General features: G+C 42.4%; 2 protein-coding genes across 2 annotated transcripts; one reads left to right on the top strand and one right to left on the bottom strand.

The window, feature by feature from the left end:
* Positions 1 to 253: 253 nt before the first annotated feature.
* Positions 254 to 7,277, top strand: LOC126388097 (spidroin-2-like). Its single transcript, XM_050040987.1, has 7 exons — positions 254 to 329; positions 3,303 to 3,488; positions 3,734 to 4,024; positions 4,120 to 4,140; positions 4,387 to 4,584; positions 6,740 to 6,835; positions 7,180 to 7,277. Exons 1-7 carry the CDS (start codon positions 254 to 256, stop codon positions 7,275 to 7,277), a joined length of 966 nt encoding a protein of 321 aa, XP_049896944.1.
* On the bottom strand, positions 7,182 to 11,234 carry LOC126388095 (uncharacterized). The gene is made up of 5 exons (XM_050040986.1): positions 10,941 to 11,234; positions 10,312 to 10,695; positions 9,701 to 10,014; positions 7,613 to 8,190; positions 7,182 to 7,257 (listed from the first exon to the last, which is right to left on the bottom strand). Exons 1-4 carry the CDS (start codon positions 10,944 to 10,946, stop codon positions 7,614 to 7,616), a joined length of 1,281 nt encoding a protein of 426 aa, XP_049896943.1. The 5' UTR covers positions 10,947 to 11,234; the 3' UTR covers positions 7,182 to 7,257; position 7,613.
* Between the last annotated feature and the right edge of the window lie 8,209 nt (positions 11,235 to 19,443).

Raw genomic sequence — 19,443 nt, 5'->3', positions numbered from 1 at the left:
GGGGGGTTAGAACAACCCATTTGGTTTAATGAGGTGATCCAGTGTTCTCTCTCCCTCTTCCCTTCTCTCCTTGTCTATCTTTCTCTGTGTCTCTTAGCCAATTACACAGTGTCCTGTCTTGCATCCTGTCCCCCCCCCCCTTTTTTTTTTTTTATTCCTGCTCTCACTCATTTCCCTCCTTCTTTCTTAAGGCCTTGTTGAGCCCTGATAAAAACCTGAACCTTGGGAGAGGAGAGGGACATTTGGGAGCGAGATGGCGAGAGGGACGGTGGCCACGTACCTTCATGGCATCTTTCTCTTGGCTCTGTGGAAACCCTCACTGCAAGGAGGTGGGTTCTCTTTACTGCATGTGTGCAGCGCTCAGCAGTGCAGCACCTGTGGATCAGGTGTCACATTTAGTTTATGTAGCAGCGCTTGCAGAGGAGGAATGCATGAACTCCTGTTTTCTTTAATGGTAGTTTAGTGCAGATTTGTGATTTGGGAGGTTTATTAAAGGTCAAGCACCTCTCCAGTCTTGCTTTCAGATAAAGAATCATATTGCATAGAATATTGGACTGAGTTTGTGTTGGTCATTTTCTTTTCTTGTACTGTCAACTCCTCTCAGAGTGGAGTGCTTTTTTCTTAAACTTCTGTGTTATTGAATGATGTTTAAAGCTTGTTGTCGCAACTTTCCACAAACTTAAAAAAGTGAACAGATAGCTGTGTAGAATCACATTTGTCTGGATGAACTTTAGAAGCACTTTTAAACATGTTAAATAAGAACGATCTTGGACAAACCACAATATAATAACACTGCTTGTTCTCTGTGCATTTATCATCTCAGCGCTTCCTCCTCTCTAGGTGTGAGGTCAGGACAACAAGGATACGGTTACATCTTTTAATAGCTTGCTGCACCTGACTTTTAATGGACCTTATTAAAAGCTTTACAGATCACTGTGTGTTCCAGACCTCATCCCTCCATATCCTGTCTCCATGTCGTGTCTGTTTAAGATTTGAGCTGGCTAATGAAAGGAGATTCCCCTCATTCTCTTTCTCGTCTTGTTAGAGGAGATGGTTTAAAAGCTGTGTCAGGCTGTTGTGTAATGTAATTTTATACAAAGTCAGGCTACCACTGAACACTTAATAGAGAGTGCGGCTACATGGTTGTTTAGTTTCTGTATTTTGGTTTTACTGGAGCAGGCTGGATGAGTGTTTGTACTTAAAGGAACACTTCACCCACAAAATGACCATTTGTTAATGAGTTAGTCAGATTGTGTTATCTTGAATTCATGAAGAAAACTTTATCTATCTTGTATGCCTCCATAGACATGCTGATGTATTGCCTGATTGGGGATCATGTTTAACATCAACAAAACTAAATTGAAAATTCAATTTACAAACTCATACACAACTTGTGCAGTATGATCCAAGTCTAATTTATCCAGTCGTGTGCTCAGGACTTCCCAAACATGTGCATTTTTTGCTAAAAAAAAAAACCTTAGTATTGGAGTCTGGCTTTAAAGAGATAGCATATTTAAGTTTCCCTTTCAGTTAAGTTTTAAATACTTAGCTTTTAGGGAAGTACTGAGCATACGACTAGATGAATGAGACTTATATATACATATATATATATATATATATATATATATATATATATATATATACTTATATTATACTGTACGAGTTGTCTGTGAGTTTGTAAATGCATACATTATCTTTCTTTATAACATATTCACTTGCTCATTTAATTTCTTTTTGGAAATCAACATTACAAACAGTGATAGTGCACCTTTCCACGAGATTAAACATCAACAGCCATGCAAGCAGCTCTGTGAGGTTGTAATGCTCATTGTAAAACAACAAACTGATAAACCAAAAAATTAAACAGATATAGATTTTTACCTCATGGGGGCGCTAGATTAAAAGTCAGGGAAACACTTAAGTCCACGAAAACCATGAATGTCTGCACCAAATTTTCATCAGTAATTCAGTCTCCTCCCCTGGAGACCACGAACATCTATACGAATAATAGTGCCGATCCATCTAGCAGAGATCTATTTGACATATTTTGCTACATAGATTAAAGTTTTGACCTGTTGGTAGCGCTAGAAGAAAAGTAGGAGTCAGCAAAAGTCAGCAAACTTCTCAAGGCATCAGTAATATCTGTGAATATGTTCACATCAAACCCTCCATTAAAGTGGAGATATTTCAATCTACAGTGAAGTGTTGGGCCCGACAGATAGACCAACATCGTCATCCCTGGAGCCAGAGCGGCTAAAAACAATAATAGCTACAGTATGATATCATGGACAGAGTTATAAAATGATACAAACATAACTAATTCAATAATGACATATTAATGTCGCCATAGAAAACAGTCCAGTGAACTCTGGACAATCTCTACATGTCAAACGCAAAAAATATCTTTTTTTTTTCCTTTTTCCAAAGTTTCAAAATAAAAGTAAAGATGGTATTTATTATTTGAATTATATATTATTTATTATTTGAATACATTGCCAAGCCCAACTGCTGTTTTATTTCATGATATATCTCTGGTGAATATAAGCGCATAATTGTCCGGTGTTTCAAGATTCCTCCCAAAACAACAAAAGCTTTTGGGGGAGGAGGTTTCTGTCCTGCAGCATGACTGAACACTTAAGTTATTTACTGCGTGTTGTTAATGTGCTGTACATGGCATTACTGTGAGATCAGTTACTCACATTCTTTAGGATTCCCTACAGACCTCTTCTTTTCACATCTGGACTGTGGGATCTTAAAAAACCTTTCCTTTTATAGTTGTTCACTCTCTGTGGTTCTATTTTTGGCTATCGTGATTTGTGGAACAAAACATAGGTGCAGAAAAGTGTGAGAATTATGACCAAAGATACATGCCTTTTGGATGAAGGGGTGTTTGTTATCAGCTGCAGAGAAACTCAGAGCACGGGGTAGATAATCACTAACACAAGCACACACACACACTTAATGAATGTAAGGGCATAAACACGCTTTTCTCTCTGCATGTGTGGCATCTGATCTTATTAGTTAAATGTAATCCTTGTTAACTAGACAAATTAAATGGGTTTTATTAAGTGCTGGGAAAGAGTTGTAAATTATGTCTCATTAATTCTGAATGATGACTCGTAAATTCCACAAACTCAGTCATCTGTGAGGAGTCTAAACAACAAAAACATTGTTAAACTGCTGTGTTTGTACAGCTAATCCAAACAATCTGATTTCCTGAACAGAAAAAACAGTTATAATTTGAAACCATTATTAAATCATATTGTCATTTGCTGTGACTCTGAACTGGTTCTGTGTATCAGGTGTATACGTACCTGCTGGTGGAGCAGGAGGAGGCATTGGAGCCGGTATAGGAGCCGGCGTAGGACCTGGAACTGGATTCGGACCGGGTGGGACTGGAACAGGATTTGGCCCTGGAGGAGCTGGGACTGGATTTCAGCCCGGTGGAGGTGCTGGTGCCAGTCTGGGAGGCTTTGGACCAGGAGCAGGTAGAGGCGGATACCATTTGTGTTTTCTACTCAGTTTTATAAACAGCTGGTTGTGATTTCAGTTTGAAGTTAGGAATGTGACGACTGACATGTTTAACTGAACACACAGATTTATATCAGTACAAGTAACTGTAATCGGGTTTCAGATGCAGTTGTGGTCATGAAAAATAATATATAGTTTGTCTTCATCTATATATATTTTGTGTGTTTTCAACTCACAGTGTTCTGATGACTGTTTTCCTCAGGGGGCTATGGAGGTCAAGGGCCAGGAGGAGTCGGACCTGGAGGTGTCGGACCGGGTGCAGTGAGACCGGGAGGAGTCGGACCTGGTGGAGTTGGACCAGGAGGAGTTGGACCTGGAGGAATCGGACCTGGTGGAGTTGGCCCAGGAGGAGTCGGACCTGGTGGAGTTGGCCCAGGAGGAGTTGGACCTGGTGGAGTCGGACCTGGTGGAGTTGGACCAGGAGGCTTCAGGCCCAGCACCTTTGGCCCAGGCAGTGGTGGACTCGGAGTTGTACCTGGAGGTGTTGGAGCCGGTAAGACAGATATGGCTGATTATCTGTAGTGCAAAGTCAAGCAGGATTTCCATTGTGCTACTGTTGATTTAATTATTATTGCTTTCTTTTAACAGGTGGAAAGCCTCCAAAAACAGGTAAGACATTCAAGCCTGTCCGTTGCTCGAGCACTGATTTACGATTACATTCTGTAGAATCACCAAGATGAAAATTCTCGTCTTGAATTGGGACAAAAAAGGTCTTTTCAAAGACAGTAAAGCTCAGATGTCATGAACTATATGTATAGAAAATGTGCCATCATTCATATGAGGTGTGTAGGAACAAACCTACAGACCATGATGACTCTAAGCTCTGCAAAATCTTGGTAACTTATTTGTCTCTAGGAGGTGGCTACGGTGGTCATGGAGGAGTGACTGGAGGGTTTGGACCAGGACAAGGAGCTGGAGGAGTAGGAGGAGGATTGGGACCTGGTGGAGTCGGATCAGGTGGTTTTGGACCAGGTGGCGTCGGTCCTGGAGGCTATGGAACTGGTCCTGGAGGAGCTGGTCCTGGTGGTTTTGGACCAGGTGGCCAAGGCACAGGCATGGAGTTTTTTTTTGTCTCCTTAACATATCAAAAAATAAATATTACATCTTTATTAAATTAAGCAGATTAAAGGGGCAGTTCACCTCAAAATCAATATATATATATATATATATATTTTTTTTTAAAATCAATATATATATATATATATATATTTTTTTTTTCCTTTTACATGTAGTGCTTTTTTTCAGTCTTGATTGTTTTGATGTGAGTTTGCAAAGTGTTGGAAATATTGGCCATAGAGATGTCTGACTTCTCTCAAATATAATGGAACTAAATGGCATTCAACTTCAAACATATCTGAAAAACTCAACAGCAATGTCTCTTTCCAGAAATCATGACCTGGTTACTAAAGATAATCCACAGACCTTGTTGTGACAAGTTTCATCTAAGATTTTTTTTTTCTTTCTACCGAATTACACCCACCAACTGTATCACTGCGCAGAAGAAAGCTTGCATCTACTCATGAACGAGAGGCTTGTGCTCATTACAGCAAGAGCTGTAAACATTAATGGCATCCTCCTCTGCTGAACTGTGACGTTAGCTAGCTCAGTGGTGCTAGGTGAGCTAGCAGTAGATGCTTTGGTCTGCATGGTGATACAGCTGGCGGAGAAAAAAAAATGTCCTACATGAAACTGCTCTGTGGATTATCCTGAGTAACCAGGTCATGATCTAAATTCTGTATAGTAGATTTTGGGGTGAACTGTCCCTTTAACCAGTACAATTTTGTCTTTAGTTTGCACAGGAATTAGTAGAAAAAACAGCCAAATAAAATACAAAATAAAACAAATTAAGCACACAAACACTCTCTGAGCACATACATAGTTTCAGTTAGAGTGGGATAATCAATAACTGCTAGAGTTGCTACATACTTGTATCAGATAACACCAGACACATGCTGGTAAGAAGACTCATGTACTCAACAACTTTTGAAGGAACCGCTGAATTACTGAAACCTAGTCAAAAAAACTAGTAAGCTCATGACCTACAAACAGCTGTGTTCAGTTGCATCGTGCGACATTCACAATAAGAGGAAGTTCTCTGCTCCGCGCATGTGGATCAGAGGTCAACCCCTGCACTGTAAATATTGTTCCTCTGTTCAATTCAACGAAGCAGGATAAGGATTGCATACATGTACCATTATTTCATTTCCTCATTACCTCATGGTTATGAGCTATTGTTAAGGGGCCAACCACCCTCGTGCACACATTCAGTGATAAAGGCTAATGCATTAGGCATGGCAGGTCCCTGATAAAGGACGGAAGCCATCACGTCAGTCAGAAAGACTGATTTGCTTTGGAATTTCAGGCCTCTCTGTTTTTCATCCTCCAAATGTAGGATGAGGAATGTTGGTGATAATATCCAAGGATCCTTAGAGGTTAAGCCTTGGTTTTGTGGAACCTTTTAAATACCACTCATTATAGCGGTGGGTAGAAAATGGGTCAATGTAAGCACAGGAAACAGTCTCATAAGTCACACTTTCCAAAAGTTTGGCCGCCTCAACCTGGCACGTTTTTTCACAACACTATACTACACAATAATGCCCGCAAAGTGCATTTGTGCCGTTCTGCTGCTCCACCCTGAAGAATAAGAAAAAACATCCTGGTTCACCTGAACAAGCAATGAGAGGTGTACACCTATAAAGACTGTGCTATAACGTCAAGCAAAAAATAAAAACCAATTACAGCCAAGACTGTGCAAACTGAATACAGTGGCCTAGAGCTGCTTATCATTTAACAACTAGATTTATTCTACCAAACACCAGAAGTAAGACTGACCTATTTATAAATCTTCTATTTCCACATGAAGCATCATGTGTACCAGCTCTCTTTTCTCAGAAATCTCCCCACACAGGCTTTAGTTCCCCTCTGCAGCCTTGTAATTGTTACTGACCCATCTACAGCCAAACCCTATGAGAGATTTAGTTCTAAAGTCAAACATGCACACTTCAAACAAATGTTCAAAACCCTTCCGGAGAGAAAGTTAATCCTTGCGAGGTTTCTCTCGGGCAGCAATCATTCATGTATAACATTACAAAAGGGTGGAGTCGCACAGGGACACACTGGATTCATTAATGTATGATGTAGTGTATTGTAGTCACTACAGCAAGTATAGGAAGTTCTAAGTACTGATTCTCTTTTATCTGCTTATTAGGCCTTGGGGCAGGCGGTTTGGGTGGAGGAGTGCTTGGAGCAGGAGGCCTCGGGACTGGCAGAGGTCAGGGAGCTGGAACAGGCTACGGACCTGGAGGTCAGTGGTTTTCATCCTTACATGACACCCAATAACAGGTTTAAATGCATAGGTCTCTTTCTGTTCCTTTATATAAACAAGTACATGAATTAATAAATGTGTTATTAAAGTAAGTCCACTGCCAGGTGTATTTGTACTGTGATGCAACTGTAAGAATCACTTAACAACATAAATAGGTGTCACACATGAGCCTGTCAGGCTGCCATACAGCTGCTCCTCTGAAACACCCAACACATGGCTGAAAAAAATTCTCTTCCCCTTAGTGGGTCACACACTTTGCATTCATACATATTGTTAACCTTGAAGAATGTGTGTCTATCAAACAAACCTCTGTCCTGACCCAGGTGGCTATGGAGGCTACGGAGGTGGTTTTGGACCAGGTGCTGGTCAGTACCCAGGAGCTGGTGGAACTGGTCCCAAACCTCCTAAAACAGGTATTTAATGTTATCTTATTGCTATTACACAGTTTTAGGGATGCACGATAATATTAGCACGTCATCAGTATTGGCCAATATTGGGTTTAGAATGAACTATCGGAACCGGCCAACATGCTTTTTCCTATTTTTCACAGTGAATGAATATTACATACATTACAGGACTGCTATTCATGTCCTCATCTGCTGGTGGGTCATCATGATAAGGGCGTGCATGTATAATATGATTTTAATTCCGCTACAGTTGTTATATATCGGCATATCTAAAAAATCCAATGTCATGCATCTCTACGCAGTTTTAAACACTGAAATGTGACTGAATTTCATATGGGTTTTTTTTTACCTTAGGAACAGGCTATGGGCCTGGAGGTGCAGGGTTTGGACCTGGTGGTGCCGGATTTGGGCCTGGTGGTGCAGGGGTTGGGCCTGTTGGAACAGGACTTGGGCCTGGCGGTGCAGGGGTGGGGCTTGGTGGAACAGGACTTGGGCCTGGTGGTGCAGGGGTTGGGCCTGGTGGAACAGGACTTGGGCCTGGTGGTGCAGGGGTTGGGCCTGGTGGAACAGGACTTGGGCCTGGAGGAACAGGATTTGGGCCTGGTGGTGCAGGAGTTGGGCCAGGTGGAACAGGATTTGGGCCTAGTGGTGCAGGGGTTGGGCCAGGTGGAACAGGATTTGGGCCTGGTGGAACAGGATTTGGGCCTGGTGGTGCAGGAGTTGGCCCTGGTGGAACAGGATTTGGGCCTGGTGGTGCAGGAGTTGGGCCTGGTGGAACAGGATTTGGGCCTGGTGGTGCAGGAGTTGGGCCTGGTGGAACAGGATATGGGCCTGGTGGTACAGGGGTTGGGCCTGGTGGAACAGGATTTGGGCCTGGCGGTGCAGGGGTTGGACCTGGTGGAGCAGGAGTCGGTCCTGGTGGAGCTGCTGTGCCAGGAGGAGGTAGATAATATAATGTAAATTATACTACACTGTACTGCACAACATTTACTTTATGTATTCTACAATTAAGAACAAGTGTCACATAGAAAGCATTAAGGATTAAACTGTAAGAACATGCATTCACCTTGGTTAAAACAATGAGATATATTGTATTTCTAGGGAAAAGTTTATTTCAACATACATTCTTAAGTTTATTGTAAATTGGTAATTACTGTTAACTTTGCTAAATTGTGTTTTAAAAAGATAGTTCTAAGATTAAGTAGGAGAATAAAAAGCTGTTTAGCTGTGTTATTTATGTGTCAAAGTTTTATTTTGCTAACATTTAATGTATTCCTGTTTCAGTTCCAAGTCTGCCACAGACTGGCACCACTGGGGGAGGACCTGGAGGAAAGAGCGGTGGCAAAGCATCAAAACAGGTTCCAGGTAAAAACTAGAATAACCATGTCATGGTTGTATGCCTCCATGAACCAGTGAGGATGCACTCACAGTTTACATCCATGTTTGTGAAACACTGATGCCTTCTTCCGAAATGATGTACAACATCAGTTCAGTTCATAGTTTATGATCGACCAGAAACACTGAATTTTGGAGGGCGATGTTCTAAATTTGCATATGCTTACACACAGGAGTCGGGGTGCCTGGACTCTATCAAGGTGGATACGTACCAGGCCAAGGTTTGTTGTAATACAAGAAACATCTAACAAACAAATAAAGCACATATTAAACAATACAATAATGTATCATTCAGTGTTTTGACAGAAGAAGTTGTAATAGTTTGGTGATTTTCTTCTCATCTTCCCTGGCCAGGATTTGGAGGTCGTGGTGTCCTCCCTGGAGTGGCCACAGGAGCTGGACTTGGGCCTCAGATTGGTGTGTGAATGTAATCTATGTTAATGAATCTTGGAACATCATATCTAGGCACACATGCCTAAACACAAAAACTACTGCCTTATTCTCCGCAGGGACCGGGGTACTCGGCCAGGGGGGTGTTGGACCAGGAGGAGCAGGAAGTAAGTGTTATAACGTCCTAAAATGCTAAACTGTTTCATACTACGAGCATATTTTGCATGCATTACTTGAACTTTAATTTTAAATAAGAAATATTATCCCAGGCTGCCATTGAGTATTTCACAGGATGAGCATCTCTGTAGTGTATTTCTCACTGTAGATGGTCGTGGACAGCAGTTGCCTGGTGTTTTCCGTGGTTACCCCCTCATATCACCAAAAACAGGTACATAGAAACCAGCAATGCAGTAAACTCTGCAGCTGCATGTACAGTTACATGTCGTCAATGATAGATGTAAAGGCAGCAACATATAAATAAATGTATTCATCAAATACAGGGGCAGGCAAATCGAAGAATCCAGCCAAAGCTGCAGCTAAATATGGTAAGGACACATTAGCTGAGGTGTCGCCCTCGTGTTGACAATATGACGGTTACACAGCAATATAATGTATTATTCAGTTCTCTATATTGCCATTTTTATACGCTCACCTGTTCGTTTTGTCAACCAGGTGGAGCTGGAGCTGGAAATGGAGGTGGTGCACTTGGTCAAGGAGGCGCTCTAGGAGTTGGGGCTGGAAGACTCCCAGGAGGTGGAGTTGGAACAGGTGGTGGACCTGGATTTGGAGGAGTTGGAACAGGAGGTGGTCCCGGAGCTGTGCCTGGATTCGGAGGTGGAGTTGGAACAGGAGGCGGACCTGGAGCTGTGCCTGGATTCGGAGGTGGAGTTGGAACAGGAGGTGGACCTGGAGCTGTACCTGGATTCGGAGGTGGAGTTGGAACAGGAGGTGGACCTGGAGCTGTACCTGGAATTGGAGGTGGAGTTGGAACAGGTAGCTGCAATACTGCAATTGACTGATTCTGGAATATTTTGAACCACTATGTCAGCAATGAATATCCTTTTACATTTGCACAGGTCATTTCATGTGACCATTTACTTACACATTGTTTTTGTTTGCTAGGTTATGGTCCAGGCTCAGCCAAAGCACGCAAATATGGTGAGGCGTATGAGCACATTTTTGTAAAATACAAAAATAACATAATGAATATGTACTGTGGGCATGTAACAACCTCTTTTAGTTCGTAGCTGACACTAAAAATGCCTTTAACCTCTCCAGGTCTGCTAGGCCGTATAGGCAATGGAGCCGCTGGAGGCCTTGGAAGAGGAGGACCAGGTGGAGGAACTGGAGTTGGTCTCGGCACAGGAGTGGGGCCAGGTGGGGGCTACGGTTTTGGTCCAGGTGGTGCAGGCACTGGTGCAGCTGGAGGCCTTGGAGGACCGGGAGGAGGAGTTGGACTCGGCACTGGAGGGGGACCTGGCTCTGGCATTGGTTTTGGTCCAGGTGGTGCCAGCACTGGTACAGGTGGTCTTGGTTATGGTCCTGGTGGTGCTGGCACTGGCCCTGGAGGAGCAGGTTTTGGTCCAGGTAGAACTGGGTACGGACCAGGTGGAGCTGGAACTGGATTAGGAGGAGCTGGAACAGGACCTGGAGGTAATTACGAATCAATAGATTAGGGTGTCTGAAAAATGTAACTTATAATTATGCGATAGTGACGGTTTAAGACACACTATTAGCAGCAATGGCTTCAGATACAGTAATATTACTATATTTGTGTTTCAGGGTACGATGCCAGTGCCAAAGCTCGTAAATATGGTAAGAATAGTTATATTGAATATAACTGTATGCAAGTTTATCATCATTTTATAATTGCATTTGAATGTTTTTCTCACAGGCATGTTAAGTGGAGCACTTGGAGGTGCAGGAACAAGTCCTGGAGGAGTCAGGCCTGGCGGTACTGGTACAGGCTATGGACCAGGTGGAGGTGTTGGGCCTGGTGGCACTGGCACAGGCTATGGGCCAGGAGGAGTTGGACCAGGTGGCGCTGGTACAGGCTATGGACCAGGAGGAGTTGGACCAGGTGGCGCTGGTACAGGCTATGGACCAGGAGGAGTTGGACCTGGTGGTGCTGGTACTGGCTTTGGGCCAGGAGGAGTTGGACCAGGTGGCGCTGGTACAGGCTATGGACCAGGAGGAGTTGGACCTGGTGGTGCTGGTACTGGCTTTGGACCAGGAGGAGTTGGACCTGGTGGTGCTGGTACTGGCTTTGGACCAGGAGGAGTCGGACCTGGTGGTGCTGGTACTGGCTATGGACCAGGAGGTTTTGGACCAGGTGGTGCTGGTACTGGCTATGGACCAGGAGGTGTTGGGCCTGGTGGCGCTGGCACAGGCTATGGGCCAGGAGGAGTTGGACCTGGTGGAGCTGGTACTGGCTTTGGGCCAGGAGGAGTTGGACCTGGTGGAGCTGGTACTGGCTTTGGACCTGGTGGAGCTGGCTATGGACCTGGAGGTATGATGAAAGAACAGGATGATGACGACCTATTAAAATAAGGAAGCATATTTGTATTCAAATAGATCTACTAGTTAATATAATATGCTTCAAGTAATTGATGTGTCTGCATTTGTAGGTTATGCTGGTGCCAAAGCCCGCAAATATGGTAAGAAACAACATTTTTTTTTTTAAATTACCATGTGGTCCTTTAAAGTAGTACTAATGATACTTTCATGCAAAAAAAATAATAAGTTAGAGAAAGTGTTTTTTACCTTTATTAGAGCTAAATTCCTCACACATTTGCCCCTCCTTAGGGCTTCCTGGTGGAGGAACACTGGGAAGAACAGGATATGGACCTGGTGGATACGGGCCTGGGACAGGTTACGGACCAGGTGGAGGCTATGGTGCAGGACCGGGGGCTGGATATGGAACAGGTTCATAATTTTGTCCAAGATAAATTTTGCCAAACTCAAATTTAGATAAATATTTAAAACATGACGATGGCTGTTTTTTCCAAATTCCAGTAAAAGCTAAATTATTTTCATGATCTTGGTGTCTGTCAAGGTGGAACAGGTGCTGGTACTGGAGTACTTGGAGGTGGAGCAGGACGAGTTGGTGAGTTGTTAATGTATGATGACACTGGGCATTGCAAGCTGAGAGCAATACAGATATTCTGTTTTCTTTTCTTTGCAATGATATGTTCTCCAAATTCTCTTGATGGAGTTACTTATACACCATCTATTATCTTGTGTAATTTTACAGGTGGTTATGGACCAGGAGGCTTTGGAACTGGCACTGGAGGTCCAGGTTGGTTTTCAGTAAAGAGTCTGTGTAGTGACATGTAGGTCTGTCCATGCTTGGATCTTAATCACATTTTAAGTCTAGATGACATTTAAGTATGAAATATCCCTTTACTGACATCTACTGGTAATTGGTAGGAATTGCAGCAACAGGTGCCTCATTGGAGTAACAAAGTTTGGTTGATTGACAATAGCAAGTTAGGGGCTGTTTCTGGTCAAACAAAAAGGATTTAAAATCTTAAACAAGAAGGTCTATCTCTGTAGGGATCCTTTCCATAATATTGTCAGATAATTACAATAATAATCTGAGCCTGTCAGTGGCAAAAATACGATCTGTCAGTGGATGTACATTAACATTGAGCACATGCCCTACGTGGTTACACTGCAGCCTGTTTTGCCACTGCGAGCTGCAGCCCTCTCACTCAGCAATACTGGACCAATTTCAACAATTGCTACTCTCATTAGTCACTCAGACACAAAAACATCTCATATCTCATCAGTATATTGTAGTATGGTGAAGTAATAAAACTGCAACATTAACCTAGTTGTGAATACAGTTCACAGCTTGCTATTATGAAATGCTGTTCAAATTTTTGAGTCATACGTGTCCTGCTTGACGAGGACAGTTGATATCACTCTGCTAAAAAGGTGATCATCAACAGCAGCAAGGTGTTATTGTGTAATAATTGTGTTTAGTTGATCACACCATCTTTGCAGCAATGGAAGCGTGACAATGTTTGTTTAAGGTTACATATTTTAGCTTCAATGCCAAAAAGCAGTGTTTTCTTGTTTGGGGAGTGAAATAAGATAAGTTATTTTGAGACTAGCCCTAGTCAGTAACTCATATAGCCATCCTTACATGCTTATCTCATCTGTATAAACCCTTTTCTTTGATCACTAGTGAATATTAAAACCACATCTTATTTGTTGTGATCTCCAGGCTATGGCACAGCTGGATCTAAGGCTGCTAAGTACGGTAAGATGTACTTTAACAAGACTCTGTGTGTCAAGTAGAACATTATGTGTATAATATATAAATGCTTAAACTATGGAACAGAGCTGTTTATAAGCAGCTCTTTGAATTTACCAGATGATCTCTTTTACAAACTTTAGGGCAACCTGGTGGAGTTGTACCTGGGGCAGGAACAGGAACCGGCACTACAGGACCTGGTACAGGAACCGGCACTGCAGGACCTGGTACAGGGACTGGCACTGCAGGACCTGGTACAGGAACTGGCATTGGTGTTTCAGTGAATGGCACCAGCATCGGTGGAGGGGCAACAGCTGGACCCAGTGGTGAGCTTCTGTTCTGAGGATTAAAAATACACATTTTGGTCACAGTGAAATATTAATATTCAACCAGATAATCTGAATGTGATAAATTATGTCTGCTGGATCAGGAGGAGGACTAAGACCCACAGGAGGAACACCAGCCCCAGGATCAGAAGGTATCTGTGCAGTGTTAGCACAGAGCAACTGGTCACAAAAACACATTTCTAGTCACATATTATCACGATAACTTTACTCATAGGGTTTGCAATACATTAGTTTTACTATAACATGTGTCTAACAAGGATGGAAAAGACAGTGATGGAGGTGAGCTTCCAAAAGAGAGAAATAAGACAAAGAAAACTGGCTTATCTAAAAATGATTTTGCCATTGTCTTTGTTTTATTAGCTCACACACTTATCCAAAGCACCTATACATACATATGGTACTATTTTCAAATCTCAGTCCTTTTAATATTTTGACCTTATTCCAGGCGATGGTGGTGCTGGCAGTGTGATAGAAGGGTCTGGAAGCTCTGGAGGAGAAGGTGTGTTTAAACTTGCTGGATTGTGAGAGCCTGTCTTTTCTTCCCTTGAAATCATGCACAGATTTTGTGCATATATGACAACAATTAGTATGAACACTAAAATTCAGGTCTAAGGGTGTAGTTATAGCACACAGACTCCATGGCAAACACATGTGAAAATTAAGGACCAAAACACTATACTAAATATAAAACTCACTGCTCTTATTTATTCACACATATTCTTTCGTGTGTGTGTGTGTGTGTGTGTGTGTGTGTGTGTGTGTGTGTGTGTGTGTGTGCATTAAAACAGGAGGTATTGGTGTAGCTGGCAGACCAGTGGGTGCAGGAGGTGATGGAGATGGCTTGGCTGGAACAGGAATCCCCATCATTGGAGCAAAACCAGGTATTCTGGTCGTTCATGCTACAAAATTTCAAACACATACTAATGTAAGTTAAGGAGCTAATTAAAAATGCCACTAATTTATTCAGGAGTGGTTTGGGAGTGTTATTAATGAAAATGTGTTATGGGGGAGGAAACCCGCTGCATTTAATTTGTGTGTTAGTCGCTCTTATCTCTGTTGTGTTGTTTTCCCACTTTATAAAACAGGCCTCAATGGGACAGAAGTTCCAGGTCAGTATATATTTCATAGCCAGAGCTTCTGCATGTTTGTCTGCAAGCACTGCATGTTCATCCATTTCTGTCAGAGTGCATCTGTTAGTCAGCGAGACATCCTCAAAACCATGATATGGATTTCAATTAAATCTGGTGCCTCTTACATTTGGTTGCAGACAGTGCCATCATGTGGCTATTTATAAATTTACATTTTCACTCATAATTCAACCCAGTCGCCATTAAAAATGTTGCCATTGTATACTTCTGTAAACCACACATATGTTACATTTGCATTGCTGTTAACATGTGGTTATATTTAGGCACAAAAAACACTTGGTAATGATTTGGATGAGATCATGTTTCGTCTTAAAATACTTAGTTTTGGGGGCACGGTCCTGCATAAAAACGCAGCAATGACATGCTCCAAAACACCTACTTTTGGTGCCTACAAAGCCGCTAGAAACACAACAATGATTTGTTAAATCAAAATCGGTTTTGTTGTTTGTTGGTCTCAAACAATGGTCTGCAGTGGTCTGCAGCTTGGCAGCCGTGAGGACACGCCATCTGCAACACATGCAAATATAATGTATTCATAGTGTGGAGAAACATACAATGCCAACATTTTCTTCAGGCGACTGCGCAGCAAAACACATTTCCCCCCTGAGGATCCAGGATTATTTCAAAATTTAAAAAATCCTGCCTGCACAGATTGTCTGCCATTTTGGATCATTGCAGATTTGAGTGTCTCTGGAAAAAAAAAAAAAAAGTATTCATTACAATCACTGTTAAATCCTTGTACATGCCAAATTTAGATAATAAGTTTCAAATTGTGTTTAGGAAGTGCAGAAACCACATAAATAAAGTTTAACTTTTAGAATAATGCTATTTTAAATCTCTAACATGGGTATATAGGGGTCCTATACTCATCTTTATACTATACTGGGGTCACAAAGCATTTGAAGTGTATGATTAAAGACCCTTAAAGTTTCAATTGACTACTCAGACACCACTGGTACAGTTTTGCTTAAACTTCAAGGGACAAAATATTTACACAGCATTCTTAAAAGCATCTAAAAAATGTCCTGATGGGGACTGTCTATTTACAAATCAAATGTGAAGGCCATAATTTCCACACTATTTATGGGACACCAAACCATGTTTCTTACTGGCATGCATACTGCATGTTGTATCTGGAAGGCAACAAAACATGTACTTGTTTCCTTTGTTTAAATAATTCACAAGACTGACCATTTTGTTTTCATATCCTGCAGGGTCCACAGGAGCAGCCCCTGGTAAGTTGGTATACAGTATAATGAACACTAAGATGTTACATGTGAGACGTTAATAGAGCATATCGTACAGTAAAAGACTATAGATTTCGAAATAGTGTCAGCTCAATTTAAAATCTGCTTGCTATGATACAGTGGCACATCACGCTATCACAAATGCTTTTAATTTCTATGCAGATCACTATATTTCTCCACTTTACTGCTTTCACAGCTATCACTGGTTTACCTGTACCAGAGAGTGAGTGTTTCCTCACACTTCCTATCACACAACACTGCATGGCAGACTGATGCTAGCTGAGGACTGAAGCTGGCTACTAACATATTTATCTTTGAAAAATGTGTTGTGAAACTGTTTCTAATTGATATCCTCCTGAGATAACCTTTATTTCTGTTGTTACAGTTGGTGGCGGGGCTGTACAACCAAGCGGTATGTGAATCTCAATTTACTGTTCAGTTTAGCATACTGTAGATATTGTCTCAGGATTTCTCTCACCAGTGTTTCAACTCTTGTTTCAAACAGCTGGGACAGGTGTTGGTAAGTAAGCCTGTGTGGCTCACACACACAAATACATACCACATGTAAGTAATGCCTGCACTGGTGTTAACTGGTTTGGAGATTGTGACTTTAATATCTCTTTTGTTTTTATCTCTTTACAAAATTCAGGTGGCACAGGACTTCCCTCTGGAGGTAAGATTTCCTACAAGATTTCAGAGACAGCGCAGAGCACTACTTTGCCTCACACCTCCCAACTATTATCCTTTCTGAAATGTTTTATCACCTCCTCAGTTTCTACATCCTCTCTACAGAGGAAAATATCATCTGATGTTTCTTATATTTTACTGAATAATTTTGCAGGTTCTGGTGGTGATCTCTCTACAACATTGCCTGGGGCCAGACCTCTCAGACCCCCAGGTAAATTAAATAAAGGATATCTCTGCAATACTGCTTACCTATTTCCAAACAACAGAAGTAACATAATGTATTAACTCCCATGAGAGGTAATCATAAGCCAAACCACAAACATCTATTAACAGCAGTGTTGCCTTTCCCCACTTTAAGAACCTATTTGTTCAAACTTACATCAGTCTGATACAACTCAATGTGTTTCACAAGATATTGCACAATTAAGATGTAGAAAGATAGGTCACAAAAGTTTAAGTAGGTCTGCAAATCACACACTGAGGACTGTAATCACCAGGCTTGTTAATACTGGAACCCAGGAAGACCCACTTTCTAGAAGCTAATTGGGATTAAAATAAAGAGTAAAGAATATGTTTCATATGTATCATATCAACCTTTCTAAAGCGATATAGTATATGAGCTGACTCTGTCATCAGGAGGTGGAGGGGACGGTGGATGGCATGTTACTGTAGGTGAGACACTGCAGACCACTGTTTGTGACCAACAAACAACAAATTGGTTGTGATGTGTAGTGACCTGTGGTTTTTCATGGGATTATGCCATGAAAACTGGTTATCTTAAGCCAAAACATGATCCATTCTTAACTTTACAAGGTGTTTTTGTGCCTGTATCCAACCAAAGCATTGTTGAAACCAAAAGTTTCACCCATGCACTACATAATAACATCAAATATAACAAATCTGTGGTTTGCAGAAATGCACAATGCCAACTTTTTGTTCTGAGGACTGCGTTGCTTCCTCTCTGTAACGGTGGTTTGGATGTAATAGTTTGGGGGTTTATTGACTTTGGTTTTCTCCTTCTTCTCCTTTCCTTCTGTGTACTGTCTGCAGGTGTACCCAGAGGTGACACGCCAGGTGAAGGAGATGGCGAGGGAGGTCCTGATGGAGAGAGAGGTGGTACAGGCGGTACAGGTGGAGGACCTGGAGGAGTAGGAGGGAGTCCTACCAGTGCTGGAGCAACAGGAGGTGTTTCAGGTGGCGTAACAGGAGTGGGAAGAGGTGACAGTCCTGCAACTGGAACTGGAGTTGGGGCAGGAGGTGCAGCTGGCGCTGTAGGAGGAACCCCAAAACCACCCAAAGGTGCTATTTTTACATTCAGTTATGACTCTATCCAACACTGTGTATGAAACATCCAATCTATCAATAAGTTACAGTTGGTGACAAAAAATACTCACACTGAAGAAAGAGATATATTTGTTTACTTTTTAAATGTAGAATACGGACCGGACGGGACTGTGGCAGGAGCCGTCAGTGGTGGATCTGGTGTTGTAGGTGGGGTAACAGGCGTAGGAGCAGGCTTGGTACCTGGGGCTGGTGGGCCTGGTGGAGTAGGGACAGGAGTCATTAAACCTGGAAAAAGTGAGCTGCTACCATGTTTTGATCTCTGAAACGTCTGTATATTCATCCTAAACCTATATGCCTATATCACAATGACGTGTATACATTTCACACTTTGTCCATCATAGGCTATGGTGCTGGAGTTTTACCAGGTGGAGGTATGATAACTAACACTATCCTTAATATCTAAACAAACAGATGACATATACAGAATATCTAAAAACAGTGATCTTTTTATGTTTCTCTCAGGCATACGTTACCCGACTGGAGCTGGACAGGGGGCAGGAAAATCAGGCAAAGGTTTTATAAACTGTCACTATATGTTGGTCTCCTTAATAAGGACTTATTTTGGCTTCAGAGATGAAAGATGCTACGAGATCCATTTTATGTTTTTATCTTTCAGTATATGGGACCCTTGGAGTAGCAGGCCAGGGTAGGGTTGGGCCTGGCGGTTATGGAGCTGGTCCTGGTGGCTATGGTGCTGGTCCAGGAGGTTATGGTGCAGGACCCGGAGGTTACGGGGCTGGCCCAGGTGGCTATGGTGCTGGGCCTGGTGGATATGGGGCTGGACCTGGCCAGACTGGAAGCAGAGGCACTGGTGGCGGTCCTGGTGGTGCTGGGACTCTCGGAATTGGAGGGGTTGGAACTGATGCTGGAGGCTTAGGTGGAGGTGTGGGAGGAGTAGGAGCAGGAGCAGGTCCTGGTGGAGTCGGTGGTGGCCTGGGGGGATATGGTGGTGGTGTGGGTCCTGGTGGTAAGTTGACTTCTATGAAATTGTTTTACTGTGTGACTCAATTCTAATAATTAAGTTTAAATTTGATAGAGAAAAACATGTCTTATTTCAACAGCATGTAAGTGAAAACTTATCTTACATGCGCTTTTATTCAGGTTCAAGATATGGCACAGGTCAAGGACTGGGTACCGGCACTGGCAAACCACCAAAAAGTATGATAAGAATTGACAAATATACAGTGTAGAGACAGAAGCTTTTATACAGAGGACTGACACATGACAAATATTTCTTTCTAGGATACGGAGCAGGAGCTGGTGGTACTGGGTTTGGGCCTGGTGGCTACGGGATTGGACCAGGTGGAGCTGGTTCCGGACCAGGTGGCTTTGGTCCTGGCGGTGCTGGTGTTGGTGGTTAT

Source organism: Epinephelus moara, chromosome 3 (assembly GCF_006386435.1).
Source record: "Epinephelus moara isolate mb chromosome 3, YSFRI_EMoa_1.0, whole genome shotgun sequence".
Classification (NCBI taxonomy): domain Eukaryota; kingdom Metazoa; phylum Chordata; class Actinopteri; order Perciformes; family Serranidae; genus Epinephelus; species Epinephelus moara.
Note: the sequence above shows the minus strand (reverse complement) of the source record. Positions and strands in the feature narration are given on the sequence as shown.